Source organism: Cordyceps fumosorosea, assembly GCF_001636725.1.
Source record: "Cordyceps fumosorosea ARSEF 2679 chromosome Unknown scaffold_2, whole genome shotgun sequence".
Lineage (NCBI taxonomy): Eukaryota > Fungi > Ascomycota > Sordariomycetes > Hypocreales > Cordycipitaceae > Cordyceps > Cordyceps fumosorosea.
In genome coordinates, this window is record NW_017387302.1 from 892358 (window position 1) to 907554 (window position 15197).

Below are 15197 nucleotides of genomic sequence, written 5' to 3' on the forward strand. Positions count from 1 at the left end.
GGTAAACGTGATGGGCGGGATTGGGGAAAGTCAAGCTAGGTTACACGGGAGATCTTTGGAGATGGTTGGGGTAGGTAGTTAGGATCCCAAGCCACTTTTAGCCTTCTCCGCCATCAGCGGACGTAACCATACGGGAGACCGGGATCGGCACGGTGCCGCCTCCGGCCCCGGCCCACCTGTATTGAGTGTGATCGTCAAGGAAGCTGCAGATGCGTGGCCACCGAGCATGCAGTACGACAATAGTTGCCGTTATTCTGACCAAAAGTTCCGGTTCTATTAAACCTGGACTGGATGCAGGCAGCCAAGACATGCACGTACGCGAGCCGCGAAGCATCTCAACTCGAGTCTTTACCAACCGCATCATGTCTCCTTCAACTCTGCCAACCAGTGATCAAAATATGGTCTCCGTCCAGCATGCGATGAACGGCACGAAAAGCCATCTGAAAGTGCAGGCTGGATTGCAGGGTGCAGCTAACGGTACTGGCGTGACCCAGGGCGCTGACAGCGGCGTCTCGAAGTTGTTCAGCGACACTGTCATCCTGAAAATTTGGAAAACTGCCGTCGACCATCTTACTCGAGAGGTAATTCTCCTTGAAGCAGAATACCTGTCTAAAAGGAACATGTCACTGTGCTGACCGAATCCCAGGACCCTCCGCAGTCGTTCCCCGAGACATGTCCCCAGACCGGTCCCCAGACGGGGCAGTACCAATACCGCGACGCCGAGTTCTGGACCTGCGGCTTCTTCCCTGGGAGCCTGTACTGCCTTCTCGAGCGGTCCGCCCGGTATCCGCAGGCGTTCCTGACGGAGAAGCCAGACGGCGCCGAGGCCAGGGAGCGGCTCCGGTCGGAGCTGCTGGGCGTGTGCCGGCGGTGGTCGGAGCCGCTGCACGACATGTCGAACCGCAAGGACACGCACGACATTGGCTTCATCGTCGAGCCGGCCCTCCGGCGCGACTTTGAGCTGACCGGCGACGCGCGCAGCCTCGCCTCCGTTGTCAACGCGGCGGAGAGCCTGGCGAGCCGGTATAGTGAGCGCACCAGGGCGATCCGCAGCTGGGACCGGTTCGTCAACAACGGCAACAACCTTGTCGACAAGGACTCGGAGTTTATCGTCATTATCGACAGCATGTGCAGTAAGTATCAGCCATCTTGTACCGGTCTTGCCCTTTTCTGACGCCTCGGTAGACTTGGACCTGCTCTACTACGCCGGCCACCACGCCTCGTCGCAGCGGCTGATCGACATCGCCACCACACACGCCCTAACCATTCGTGAGACGCACCTGCGCCCGGAGCCGAGCGACCCTGGGTGCCGGCACCCGCTGTTCTCGACCTGCCACGTCGCCAACCTCAGCCCCAAGGACGGCCGCGTGCTGCGGCGGCTCACCGCGCAAGGCTACGCCGACTCCTCCACGTGGTCGCGCGGGCAGGCGTGGGCCATCCTCGGCTTCGCGCAGACGCACGCCTGGACGGGCAACCCCATCTTTCTGCAGACCGCCTGCGGGCTCGCCGACTACTTCCTCCTCCGGCTGCGGTCCGCCCCCGACTGCGTTGAGCCTACCCGGCACGTCCCGCTTTGGGACTTTGACGCACCCGTGGAGGACGAGCAAAGGCCGCTGCGGGACGCGTCGGCGGGGATGATTGCGGCCAACGGCATGCTGCTGATGGCCAACGCGCTGGCGGCGGCCGGGGATGGGGAGCTGTTTGAGAAGTACTACAGGGCGGCGATGGCGATTGCGAGGGATACTATCGAGCTGTGCTATGCGCGGGATGAGATGCGGCTGGTGAGGCGGGAGGAGGGGAATACGGGATCGGTCAGCATGGTTGCGAGGCGGGCGTCGGATTGCGAGGATCCGTTTGATTGTATTCTGAAGCACTCGACAGCAAACTACAATGGGAACTGGACGGATCGGTACGCGGACCATGGCCTTGTGTACGCGGATTATTATCTGCTGGAATTTGGAAATAGACTACTGCAGTTTGGCTATGCTTGATAGCCTTGGGTAGCCGGATTGCTCTTTCTTTGCTAGATTTAAAATCGTTATAAATTTAAAGATTTGATTTTGCCTTTGTCACAGCCAAGAGCCTTCATTTGGTGTGTCTAGTGTGTCACTGTACCCAGTTCAACTTGACAACTTACCCTAACGATTTCAATACAATTTCTTTACCAATAGCTCACGATTCCCATTGATTGATTGGAGCCACGGTCTCGAACCAAAAAATCCATTCACCGGAACGTGGCTTTGGCGCCCCCACGGATGCCGCACCCGCCCTGGAGCCCCGAAGCCGGCCCTCGGAGGCAGGCCGGCCCCCGCTCCGGCCAGCGCCTCCAAGCCACTGGACCCAAGCACGGACAAAGTGACGAGTCTCTTGACAACAACCAATGCCGAAGCTATACACACGTATTTGTTTGTCCTCGAATCCCAATGATGGAAATAACTCCTTGATAAATGCCCCGTCTTTTCCCCAGATTCTTCCCCGGATTCTCCTCATGACTCACAGAGTTACACCGGGAAGCAAGATGACGGACATTGCGGAAAAAGAACGATCCTCAATTGAGAAGAGCCAGGAAAATGTCGCAGAGATCGACCGCTGCGGTACGCATCCCTCTGCGGAGGAGATGGCCGAAGCCATTGCAGCAGCGAAGCTGTCGCCGCTCAGTCGTCCTTTGCTGAAGCTGTACTGCTTCTGCTTCATTGCCTTTCTCTGCTCCACCATGAACGGTACGATACCCCTTCCTGCTCACCTCTCTGCTAAACAGACATGCACGTGTACGGATACTGACAGATCATCTGCAACCATAGGCTACGACGGATCCATCTTCGGATCCCTCCCGGCCATGGAGTCCTTCCGCGACCGCTTCCACGTTGGCAAGACCGGCCCCAAGCTCGGCTACATCTCCGCCATGTACACCGTCGGCACCGTCGCCTCGCTGCCCCTCACCGGCCCCGCCTGCGACCTGCGCGGCCGTCGCATGGGCATCTTCCTCGGCAGCATCATCGTCGTGCTCAGCACCGTGCTCTCCGCGCTCGCCTCCAACACGTCCGCCTTCGTCGCCGGCCGCTTCTTCCTCGGCTTCGGCGTCAGCATCGTGCGCTGCGCGAGCTCCATCTGGTGTGCCGAGATCAGCCCGCCCGCCTACCGCGGCGTGCTGACCGCCTTCTACAACTGCACCTACGCTATCGGCGCGCTGATGGCCGCCGGCGTCACCCGCGGCTCGGTGCGCTACGCCGGCGACCTCCAGTGGCGCGTCCCCGTGTGGTGCCAGCTCATCTGCCCGGCCATCGTCGCCGCGTTTGTCTTGCTGTTCCCGGAGTCCCCGCGGTGGCTGTACGCGCACGGCCGCGAGGAGGAGAGCCTCGCGTTCCTGACAAAGTACCACGGCGAGGGCAACAGGGAGCACGCGCTGGTGCGGATGCAGATCGAGGAGTACCGGCAGGTCATCTCGCGGGACGGCTCGGACAAGAGCTGGTGGGACTACAGCGACCTGTACAAGGACCGGGCCTCGCGGTGGAGGATGCTGAACGCGCTGATCCCGTCGGTCTGGGGCCAGTGCTCGGGGAACGCGGTGGTCAGCTACTACTTGCCGGCGATGCTGATGACCACGGGCATGACGCGGTCCGACCAGATCCTCAACATCAACCTGGGCTACACGGCCATCGCGGCCGTGGCCTCTTACGTCGGCGCGAGCCTGATCGAGAAGATGGGCCGCCGCCCGACCAGCATCTGGACCTCAGTCGCCTGCTCCCTGTGCTTCGCCGGCATCACCGCCGGGACCGGCATCTACGCCTCCACCAAGGCCCACGGGGCCGCGACGGCCGGCATCGCCTTCATCTTCATCTTTGGCTGGTGCTACAACTTTGGCATGACGCCCCTGCAGGCGCTCTACCCCGTCGAGTGCCTGTCGTACGAGCAGCGCGGCAAGGGCCTGGCCTTTGTCTTTGCCTTTGTCCACTGCCTGGCCTTTGTCAACCAGTTCTGCTTCCCCATCTCGCTGCAGGATATCGGCTGGAAGACGTACACTGTCTTCATCGTCTGGGATCTGATCCAGGCGACCATCAGCTACCTCTTCTCGGTGGAGACCAAGGGACGATCGCTGGAGGAGATGACGGAGATTTTTGACGCTCCCAACCCTGTCAAGGCGTCGCTGCGGAAGATTAAGGCTGTTTCGGATGTTTAAAGGAGGGTGACAATGGTTTTGAAGCGCACTTGAGATTATCTAGCTAAAGCTGTTATCGTGCTACCAACGTTCATTGGTGACTTGGGAAGAGCAGACTTATTCGAGCCGAGCAATCATCATACATATGTGGCCAACGCCGCCTGAATCCTGAATACGGACCCAGAATCCAGCCATTTGATCGAGTATCCGTAGATGCCCAATCATGGCTAGAATCAACTGTGGCAAGCAGTGCGAGCTGTTTGTCGCAGTGTCTTATCCTTGGATCCTGACGTCGCCAATCAACCCCCAGACTTGCGCCGATGGGCCGTGATGATCTCTCATTTTACGCTGCACTATGATGAGACATTCTTTTCAGGTGCCCCGTATTCAGCCTTGTTCGTGTCTCTGTACATCAGCTACAAATTAATCGGTGTAGATGGCAAGGAACACATTCTGGAAAATGAATATATATTCTCCCTCTGTCCTTTGCTCATGCCCAATGTTTCCGTAGCATTTTATAGACACGAAACAGCAACACCACTATACAAACTTCTTCTCCCTTCAAATCCTCACCACCCATCCTGTCAAAATGAAGTCTTCTTTCGCCCTCCTCTCCCTCCTCGCCGTCTTCGGCGCAGCCAAAGTACAGGACGCGGAGCCGCTCCCGACCGTCGACGGGGACCTTTCCGGCCACACCCAGGCCGACGCCGAGCATAAGCCTGCCACCCTCGACGGCTACAGCGCCCAAAACTCTCAGGTTACTTGCCAGCGCGGGTATCCTTTCTACTGCATGGGCAGGTGCTGCCAGCTGAACCGCTGCTGTCGCAACTCCTGCTGCAACTCCAAGGCGACATTTTGCGGCGCTGACGGATACTGCTACTACTGAGTGTGCTGTTGTACCAGCCAGCTCAATGACAGTCAGTGGATGGTCAACCATTGTACATCGAAGACCTGTCGCGGTCTACCAACGACAGCATGCCTTTTTCCTGTATTGGGGATGTGGTCGACATCAGTCAGCTGCGCTTCCAGCATCTACTCTCGGTCAATATTGTTAGCACGGAATAAATATACCTTCGAGTTTTGTCAAGATGTCCAATTTTTCAGTCGTTTTTTCTTCCAGTCCTATTTCCTGGATGCCCAGTTTGGGCTCGGCCGACCAAGGCACAGGGCGGCGCACCCAGAATGTGGTCTCCTCTACTCGGCGGCATAGTAAAATGCGCAGATACTTGCCGTGGACAATAATATCTGTATTTCTCACAAAATCTCAAACGTAAACTAATGATGATCCTCCGCTATTCCTCTCGCAGTTCAGTGCCAGTAGCCCCGTTCAGTCCATCTCCTATGGAGAGTAATGCGCAGCCCTTTCAGTCTATCGTCGGTTCCAGCAGCAAAAGACTTCTCTGCTTCTTCACAAACTCAGCATCGAGGAGAAGATGTGGCATCCCGCACCTTGCAGTCGAGTAGGCACTCCCTCTTCACGATTCCCCGTCACACGATTCCCCGTCACTGGATTCGGCGTGATACACAGGCAGCTCTTCATTCTGTCGGTTCGCAGCTTGTACAAAGTACTTGAAGCTCCTCAAGGCCATGTCCTTGAGATGACCGGCTATACAATCTTCCACCGCCCTTGTGGCTGGGTTGTCTGCGGCTAGAGTTTCTCGCCAGATGTATTTTGGTTCTGAATCCTCGTCGTCGGACCATGGTTCTCTTTCTATCATAAGCTCGGAGGATTTGAGGAGTGGAGGACCGTCGCAAACGCCAGGATAGGAAGCTTTGCAGATCGGGCAGATATCGAGATGTCGATAAGTAATTAGATGGCTAATTTCCGCTAAATCTCGTGTTGTATCATCTTTGCCGATCGAGTGGGACACCTCCATATGTATTAAGAGTGCCTCCGTGGCGATTTCGTCTGAGCCAAATTCTAGCGGCGAGACCAAGTCGCAGATAGGACACTGCCAAAGAGAGTTGTTATGGAGATCTTCAATCCAGTTGAGGTGATGGAGACGATGCATGTGTTTCTTCCATTCATCGATGTCGGAAAAAGATGCATTGTGGTCTTCCACACAGCTAAAAAACAAGCACGCGTATGGTTTGATATCACAGCCCACATGCGCCCTGCAGTGGTTAGCAAGTCAAAAAAAGTCATTCAATGCAGTCGACTCACTTCCATTTTTCTCCTTGGAACTCTTCCACAGGGAATATCTCAAGGCATATAGGGCAGACGGTGGTCTTTTCCCCGTCAAAAGGGGTTGGCGGCTCGGGATATTGACCGTCTCCATTATGTACAATGTCCGACACACAACACGAAAACGACAATACGGAGATACCATGTCTGTCGCGGCTGTTGTCCCAAGGGAGCTTGAATTGGGGTGTCTGTCGATCTAGCAAGCTGAGGTGATTGAGCTTTATTTGTCGTTCGTACAACATTCTCCAATGCCGGAAGGATGTAAGATTGGTAAGATGCCGATGCAACTCGCCAGTGCTCTGCGGAACTTCATCGCGGAGGCGACGTAGGTATTGAGGATCCGCTTCGTAGATGGCACCAACGACGGAAGTCAAGGGCTCGGACGGCAGAATTCGAGGGAAGCGAGCCAGAATATCTTGATAAATATTTGCCTCAAGTTGGGGGTCCGCCATCTCGCCCCGGTAATCTAGCACTCTGTCGTTGAATGTGGCTTCGTCCTCACGCTGAGCGATGTTCATGCGTGCGAAGAAGTGCAGAACGCCCATGATCTTCTCGAGACCACTTTTGGGGGCTCTCAGAATGTCTAAAGCCCGAGTTTGGTGTAACATTTTAGATGTGTAGAATGGTTTGACCACTGGCGCATTGTTAGACGAAACAATCAAGCCTCAAACCAGTAGAGAACATACCATGCGTAAGATGCTCTTCTAGTCCACTCAACAGGATATATAGCGTGTCTCGCTGCAGCTTCCTCGAGCTATGCTTCAACCACTTATCGAGGGTGGGCTCAAGGAATGTCTTGTTGAAGACCCTGACATCGGTCGCCCAAAGGTTGAGTCGCGCGCGCCAGTACTCATAATACTGTCTGGTGTCTGCGTTTAGGCTGTGGTGAATACAGTCGAGGAATAAGTCGTCGCAAAACCCAACTCTGGAGCGAACTGTCCAAGTATTCGAGCGCGTTTCCGCTGGCGACCGTGGATGGTTGCCGCTGTCTTGGCTGTGATGTTGGTTGTCGCTGTCTTGCGGGAAATCTTCACCGCTGATGGTGTCCATTGCTGATGATGAAGATTATAATTTCCACTGTTGATGAATTTAGCTGCTGATTCTAAGCTTGGATTCTAGCCGCTCAAACTAGCCAAGGGGATGAATGAAGTCACGGCCTGGGGCTTGCCTTGACGTTACCCAGCGGCCCATGTCTTTCTGTGCAACCACTTCTCTAACTCCTATGACAGTTCTCGCCCCACTGATGACGTTGGTATCACTCAAAAAGATGAAGAAAAGGGGCAGTTAGGTATGTGTATTGTACTCTGTGTCTTTTTTGATGCGGATATCATGAGTGGACAGTGTGATTTATGCTGTCAACAGGAGGGGCGCGAATACTGGGAGTGCAAGAGACACAGGCCGTACGGAGGGGATTCAACAACTTGGCTCAAATTGTCGTCCTGTGTCATCGGAAATGTATAGGATGAGGAGGTATTAATAGGTATTGGGAGTATCAGCTGGAGTCGGCCGCGTAGCCACAGTTTGACATTATACAAGACCTGCCTACGTATAACTAGTCTTCCAGGACAGTTCCGCCAGCCGCCACTATGCTGTGTAACTGTCACTTCTTATGTGAGTCATTTCTATCCAAGGGCGCCCGGGCATTCAAGCTACCTAGTAATAACGTTGTACCACCCAACCTGTTGTGTGCCCATGCTACCGGGTAACAGGAAGCTTGTCGCCGGAACTGGATACAATATTTACACATTCGCAAACTGGGGAGAACACAGGTAAGCCAGTAATAAATGAAAATAGGGAGCTGCCTTTGGGACGCTAATTCAGGTTTACCGAAGCTGCGCAGTTATTTCGTAAGGGACTCGGCGCGTTCAACAGCGTACGTGGGCTGGGGGGGGTTGCCTATCGGAAAATTATCAATGACCGCAGTCCCAGATACAAGAAGTAAAAGAATGTCTAGCGCAGCCAAGATTACATGCGGACCATTTTAGGGAATTTTACCACTCGCAAGAGGGGGCACTTGTTCCACCAGCCTTGGAGATGCACGATCGTAGTGATAGACCACCTATATACATCTTGTAGTCGTCGAACAATCTCCTTGGTATAGCTTATGCCAAAGGCTTAAGAGTTGGTACGTTTTATACTGGTAGGAACTTCTATTTTATTGAAAAAGTATAGTAAAGGAATACTTGTAGCATCTAGTTTCATTCTCTATAGAATAGAAAATTTGAGAGTAGCTGTATGAGCTCGTACTCACAAGCTCATGCCTCCCAGTCTCGCTAGTCACCGACAACCTTCACGCGCTGCCTCTCAGCAAACTCAAAGAGCATGTGCCAACTCCTGCACTCATGTACAGTGCCCCATCCATCGATATCAGGCTTAAATTTTCCATTGTCGTCCATGACAACCTTTTCAAGCGTTGTATCTCCTGTGCACATGATGGCTTGTCGAAGGTAGTCGAGGCAGTGATTGAGATGCTGGTCATCAAAGGTACGAGTTCGAATAGCAGTCCTGATTGCCACCTTGAAGGGAACAGCGTCAGGTGTTGATCATAGGCAAAGATAGTAGAGTGAACTTACAAGGCAATGAATCTGATGGAACATCGAAATGCCATATCCTTCACGCGGCTTCTCCTCGTTCGCCTCCGTCCCCAGAGGGAACCCGCCGACAAGCCCTAGCTCTCTCGGATTAGACACCACAATAAACCCCCCACCGCCTGCACTCAGTTCAACGTTAGCTGCTGCCAGGCCCAGGAATTCCAGCTGAGTAGAATTGTTTGTGTTTCCCAAACAACAGGAAATCACATACGTGGCTGTAAAGCGTCCCAGAGCGTTGAATTTTCAGTATTTGACGATACAGAGCCTGGAAATATATCGCTGTAGGACTGGTCTGGTGTGAACAAGACTCTTTCTCTCGGGACTGTGCTGCGTATTAGCACTCGTCAGAACACCATCAAAGCCGTTCCCTACTGTGACCAAAGATGACATCGGTCGGCAAAGCCCGTTCAACTCCAATCCTATTCTTTGCGTAAAAAAGGTAGACTGCGGCAAGGCAAAGCGTAGAGAGAACGTAGACTGCAGTCATTGCCTGAAATCGGCGCTTCCACTTGTACACGGAACTGCCTGCTGCGAATTCCTCATCGACGCCAAGTTTCTGGTATTCAGGACCTTCGTTGCCGCTTGCAGCTAAAAACCACGACGTACGCATATTGTGGCTGTTTTAATACTCTGGGGGCCGTTTAGCACTCCAAAGGAGATGTCGCGAGATTGAGGTAGGGAATCGTTGCTCGTAACTGAACTAACCTAAATTATAGGTGAACGAAATATCTTATTATTTTGGCCTTCATGTTTCTTCAGCCCTCCAATTGCGCTAGTTACTGTACGACTTATTAGAGCTGTATATTGCTTCGTGTTCTTTCGTCGAGCAAGGGTTGGGTCTTGCCTGTTAGTTATGCAATCCGGTAAAGGCGGCTGGCTGATGCTACCAACATCAACGCCACCTATTATTTTTGATTGTTTTTTGTAAAAAAAAAAAAAAAAAAAAAAAACCCCTACACGAGGAATATTCAGCTAATGCATTTACATCGGCATGATTTATCCGGTTGACCTTGGCCTTACGCCTCGGGTTTATTTGTGACATTTCGGGGTTCTTTTGCACTTATTTGTGAGCGTACAAGAATAGCAAGCTCGGGGCTCGGCCTTTGGAATATGTCTTTCTGGAGTAGACAGCCGTCAATATTGTTCAACCCACACCGACTGCTACACTTCTACTATGTAAGTTTAAAACTGCTGTGATAATGATTTCCCTTCAGAATGTCTCTGGGAGGTCTTTCTCTCCATGTTTGTACACTGCTTTGCTAAGTACTATTTGGTTCGTTTGCATCCAAGACAAAATGGCTTCCGGGTTCCGACAGGTGTGCTGAGACAGATGCAAATTTAGCCGCGTCCATACAACATGTACGATTCTTAGTTCTTGGGAACGTACCATGGTGCTGAAATCGGGAACTGGATCAGTGTAGCCGTCGACCCAATGATAGACAATCAGAGTTGTATCTCCATGACACATGATAGCTTCGCGAAGCATATCGACGCAGTGATCTTGGAACAGGACTTCATGTTAGACCGCGATAAAAGATCTGGCAGGGTGTGGAATTTGAGCTACCTGCATGTCCTCGCAGATATGGCTGTGAGAACCAATCAGGCGTCTTTTCTTTGTAATAGTCAAGGTAGATGAACTTTCGCAGCATGTTCTGTGGCAAACAACTCGTTAGAAACGTAATTCGTCCCGAGGCATTGATTGGGTACTAGCTTACCAGACAGTGAATTTGGTGAAAGAAACCAAGGCTCGCCATGTAACCAATATTCTGCGTTTCCTCGAGATGAACAGCCGTCTCAAGCGAGTAGCTTGTTGATGCTCGCGCATCATCTGTTGAAATGTTCAGTATGGGAGGATAGTCCGGCATTGATTCTGCGGCCAACAGCTGGTTAGAAAGGTGCGAAAAAGGAGTTGCGAACCTTCGTCTATCTTGACTAACATACTGCTTCCCATTTCCGTGAAACGGCCCCAAGTCTTATCCATCTCGGGGCTTGGCGGACCACTGTATGGGCTTCTCTTGAATAACGAGCCATTGAAACGTTGTTCATAAGGCGCAAAATCAATCCCATTGTCTAATAAATGAGTTTTCATAATTATAAGACTCGCTGATGCTTAGTAACGTACAGATGTTGAGCTGGGACATGTCCGCAAACGCGAGGCCCCTGGCAGCTGTAATTCGTCTTAAATTATAGCCAATTGCAGCCCCAAACAGGAGTAATGCAAAGGAGGAAAGGGCAAGGAGCATCCAAGACACTTTGGCTCGAATTTCTGGCCTCGCACGGCGTCGGGAACTATTTAGAAGGAAAGCGTCATGCTCTTCTTCGTCAATAATATCCGAGTAGCTGTCATGCTTTGAATCTGACATTGTCAAACGATGTGGGGGATAGATGAGATGATTGCTGAGGGCAACATTAGAAGAAGCCAGTGGGATCGGAACTAGTTTTAGTAGTTAACGTACTGTAGTCTCATGAGCGAAGTAACAAACAGCAACACAACATTCAGGACATACTTGAAGTTATTAGTAAAAGCAGCTAAGTAAATTTACTTGGATTATTGAATTTGTTAAGTAACACTAACATGCTTCACAATTTCAGTCTACTTGTAAAACGATTGCAGTAAGGCTCGCCCCATACGGCTGTAGGGCCGCTGCCGCTGTCAGGCCACAGATGCTGCTACAAGGCCTCTTGCAGGCAGGCTTCGGCTGCAAGGCCGCCTGCCGCTGCAACTTATGTACTGTACATGGTAGGCGGAGCGGGGGTCTCTGGTACATGTATATTGCTGTAAGGCTCTCGGCCTCTGCAAGGCCACACACTTACTGTAGTACTGCCAGACTACTGCTGTAGGCAAGGTAAGCCCGCTACTAATACCTATCGCAAGGCCACCTGCAAGGCCCTCCGCCACAGCAAGTCTATTTATTGCTGCAAGCCCACTAGCAGTACGACTACTGCGACTTCACTTGTGAGTAATATCTAACACTAGCCTAAGCCAGCTATTCTATTATTTACATTATTGCTTTTTGCTTTAATCGTCATTTCCAGGAATACCTTTCTGCACCTACTCTATGCGCTTCTGCAAGGCGCTCTACAGCCTGATTCCGCACATCACTTGCGGCCGAAGTGATGACTTGGGCCGCTGCAAGTCATCACTCGAAGCACTCGACGTAACGTCGCTGTTGCCAACGCTGAGCATAAGGAGGCCGTCATTCCCGCCATCACTTTGTACAACCGCTCTGCATAGACTCAACAATCAGTCTCATTTAGCCTACATTTTCTTTCTTGACAGATCCAAAATATTCCCCTTTTTTTTAACCATGCTGTTCAAGAACGTCATCGCCAGCGCGCTCCTCATTGCAGGTGGCCTTGCTGCTCCTCTTCAGGCTGCTGCCGTGGAAGTAAGTAAGCCCTCATCGCTTGAGTATCAGACAAGAAAAATAATTGCTAACATGGCATAGGATAACAATCACACCAAGATGTCGCCTCGTGAATACTGGGCATTTGCGATTAAGCTGCGCGAGAATGAGATGCATGCAGCCAAACGCAACGACCACCCGAATCTCGTTGCTCGCGAATACTGGGCCTTCGCCATCAAGCTGCGCTCCGGTGTCTCAGCCAAACGCTCTATCCTGGACTCTCAGTGCGAGATTGCCGATGAAGGAATCTACTGCAACTACTCCAGTGCAGACATCGAAGCCTACGGCTCAACTGGCCACCTCCAGGAGGGCTGCATCACCGTTGAGACTGGCGTGGCTTGTTTCTACCCTGGTTCTTTCACGCCCAATGATGTAAGTTCTGGTAACACTATGTGAGTCCTTATACTAACACTGGAAATTAGCAGTAAGAGTCGACGAGAAGCTCTGTAGTTATCGTAGGAAGGGTTCAGGCGTCAACTCACAGACCTTCAGTATAGCTACTCTCATTAGCATAGTTGAACAAGCAAAAGCTTCATCATCTAACACGTTTAAATAGTCAAATGAGCTTGCTTGCATAAACTCCCAAAACGAGTGAATTTCACGAATGAAAGTAATTGACCATGTGTACATATGGCTAAGAGACCTTTTCAACAGAGCCAGAACTATGCAGCTTTACAAGGGAGGAACCAAGGCGCCATGCAAACCACGCGGCGGCCAGACCAAAAAGATGCAGACCGTGGCCGGCACAGCAGCCGGGTTAGCAAAACTGTTGATGGGGCTTTTACAATATTGAATCCTGAAACGTTCTCCGCATTTCGCCAGCGCTGCCGCCCCAACCGTCCCGTGAAATCTTTATGTCCTGTCATACTAGAACCCAGCCGGCCCCAGTGATCAGGCGGCCTCGATATGCCTCTTTCACTCATCGACCGAGATCAAGATTGACCCCATAGCAAATTTACGACCGAGCTTATACCATTCCTCTGACATTGCCATGCCATCTGAAAAGTCGACGCTGGGAAGCGTACTCGCTGTAGGGTGCACCGAAGAGTCGCAAACGAGGTAGGTGGTATTTTTACTTGCAGTTTTCAATCGTGAAAGCTAATTCGGCAAGCAGTGGCTTGCAGGCAGATAAGAGGGCGACAGCTTGTCTGAATGTACCAGCAGCGGCTTTCTCAACTGGTTCAGCGACTCCTAAGAGTGAAGCCGGCGAACAAACCGTTGTTCACACCACGCTTGAGGCATTGCAAAGCCAGCTCAGTGCTGCGACTGAGACCAGGGAGTATACAGTGGTTAAAATTGGTCTGTACCTCTTTGCTATCACATTACCTGTCCACCATCTCTTTCCTTATACCCCCTTTCCCACTTTCTTGTTGAAATAAGGAGGCAATCTCTGCTAGAGAGTGTTGTGTTGGCAGCTAACATTATACGTTACCCCGCAGGCGCCTTGTTCTCCCCGGAATCCGTCAAGCTGGTGTCCAGCCTCGTGCAGCAGGATAAACCAAAACTCGTGCTGGATATGGAGCCCTTCTTCAAAACAGGGCCCCCTCCCCAGGAGGGAGTACTTACCGCCCTCAGAGACGACATACTTCCCTCAACCACGGTGCTTTGCGCGACAGTGCGCGAGGCCAAGGCACTGCTCGACAATGCTGGCATTCCCATCGACTATCCGCAGAGCATACAAGACGTCCAGACCATGGGGCAGGCCGTGCAAAAACTCGGCCCTGACTATGTTGTCATGAAGCGGGAAATATTGGGGGAAAATGATGGCATGACAACGCTTCACTATGTTCTCTGCGGAAGTGCAGAGCCTCAGGTGGTAATGTCCCGCTTCAAAAATCCAAAAGGATATTTTGGTGTGAGCTACTCCATCCCGCGTACGTACCGCTCTTCCATATTCTCTAGATTGCGCAAAGGAATCTAATCGTTTTGTGTTAGCTCTGATTGCTGCGAAGCTCGCAGGCGGTTCTGGTGCAGCTGCAGCAGTGGCTGAGGCCTTTCAGTTTGTAGGTGAACTACTTGAGGAGGGCTCATATTTTAGTTAGATCAGCCATCAGGAGCTTTTCCTTTGAGAAACGTGACTTAATGTGGAATTTGTCTATTAAACCGCTACACTATCCTTTTATTTTTTTTTAGAGAGACGATGCTGCATATACTGAATATTTTCTTTTTTTTTAACAAAAGAGGATTGCCATTCGTACAGACCACTAACTACTGTGATGCCTCATGTTCTGGGCGATTCACATACAAATTAGATCATCTTTAAACCAGCCTTCTAGCCACCGCCAGCGAGCCTCTCAAGGCTTCTTATCGCTCGCTAATTCGCTCCAAGAATGCATCTTTGCTAATAAATGACACTCTCACTAAATATCGGCGGCGGCGAGGGCATGTAAGTTGTGAAGATGAACAAAGCAGCTATTCTAGGTAGGTACTTCTGTTCTATCAGGTGACACACTACAGACGAGGTACCACGCTAGTAGCGCAGGCCAGTCCGTACGAATAGTTAGCAGAAGAGGGCCGTACAAATAGCAATGCTTGAAAAAAAAAAAAAAAAGGTAGAGAAAGTAGCTTGTGGGTTTCCGGCTCTATCAATTCGTACAAGTTATTCGTTCGGACCTTTTTTGCTCTTCGTATGGACTCAAGCGCGTAAAATAGTGTGGTACATAAATCCATCAAAGGTTATGTGGTTCCAGTCAACACTAGCAATTGGGGAACGGCTCCACTGGCCTGAATATGCTCTGTTGGCCCTACGACATTGCTTCCTTATATGCACATGCACATTCCACTTCATCCTATTTTTCTCCTATTCTCTTCATCCTTTTCCACTGCTTTACCTAGTGCTCATCGCCCCCCTTCACGTT

At 51.5% G+C, this 15197-nt stretch overlaps 4 protein-coding genes across 4 annotated transcripts; all 4 read left to right on the forward strand.

The window, feature by feature from the left end:
• Positions 1-362: 362 nt before the first annotated feature.
• Positions 363-1991, forward strand: ISF_01429 (Six-hairpin glycosidase; the record flags this gene model as incomplete). Its single annotated transcript, XM_018845036.1, has 4 exons — positions 363-581; positions 647-1133; positions 1186-1909; positions 1967-1991. 4 exons carry the CDS (start codon positions 363-365, stop codon positions 1989-1991), a joined length of 1455 nt encoding a protein of 484 aa, XP_018707802.1.
• Positions 1992-2518: 527 nt separating this feature from the next.
• ISF_01430 (Sugar/inositol transporter) lies at positions 2519-4177 on the forward strand (the record flags this gene model as incomplete). The annotated part of the gene is made up of 2 exons (XM_018845037.1): positions 2519-2720; positions 2802-4177. The coding sequence occupies 2 exons, from the start codon at positions 2519-2521 to the stop codon at positions 4175-4177; spliced, it is 1578 nt and encodes a 525-aa protein (XP_018707803.1).
• Positions 4178-4745: 568 nt separating this feature from the next.
• On the forward strand, positions 4746-5042 carry ISF_01431 (hypothetical protein; the record flags this gene model as incomplete). The annotated part of the gene is made up of 2 exons (XM_018845038.1): positions 4746-4913; positions 5004-5042. The coding sequence occupies 2 exons, from the start codon at positions 4746-4748 to the stop codon at positions 5040-5042; spliced, it is 207 nt and encodes a 68-aa protein (XP_018707804.1).
• Positions 5043-12240: 7198 nt separating this feature from the next.
• Positions 12241-14260, forward strand: ISF_01432 (Phosphomethylpyrimidine kinase type-1; the record flags this gene model as incomplete). The annotated part of the gene is made up of 5 exons (XM_018845039.1): positions 12241-12321; positions 12382-12711; positions 13211-13398; positions 13454-13638; positions 13779-14260. The coding sequence occupies 5 exons, from the start codon at positions 12241-12243 to the stop codon at positions 14258-14260; spliced, it is 1266 nt and encodes a 421-aa protein (XP_018707805.1).
• Positions 14261-15197: the final 937 nt, after the last annotated feature.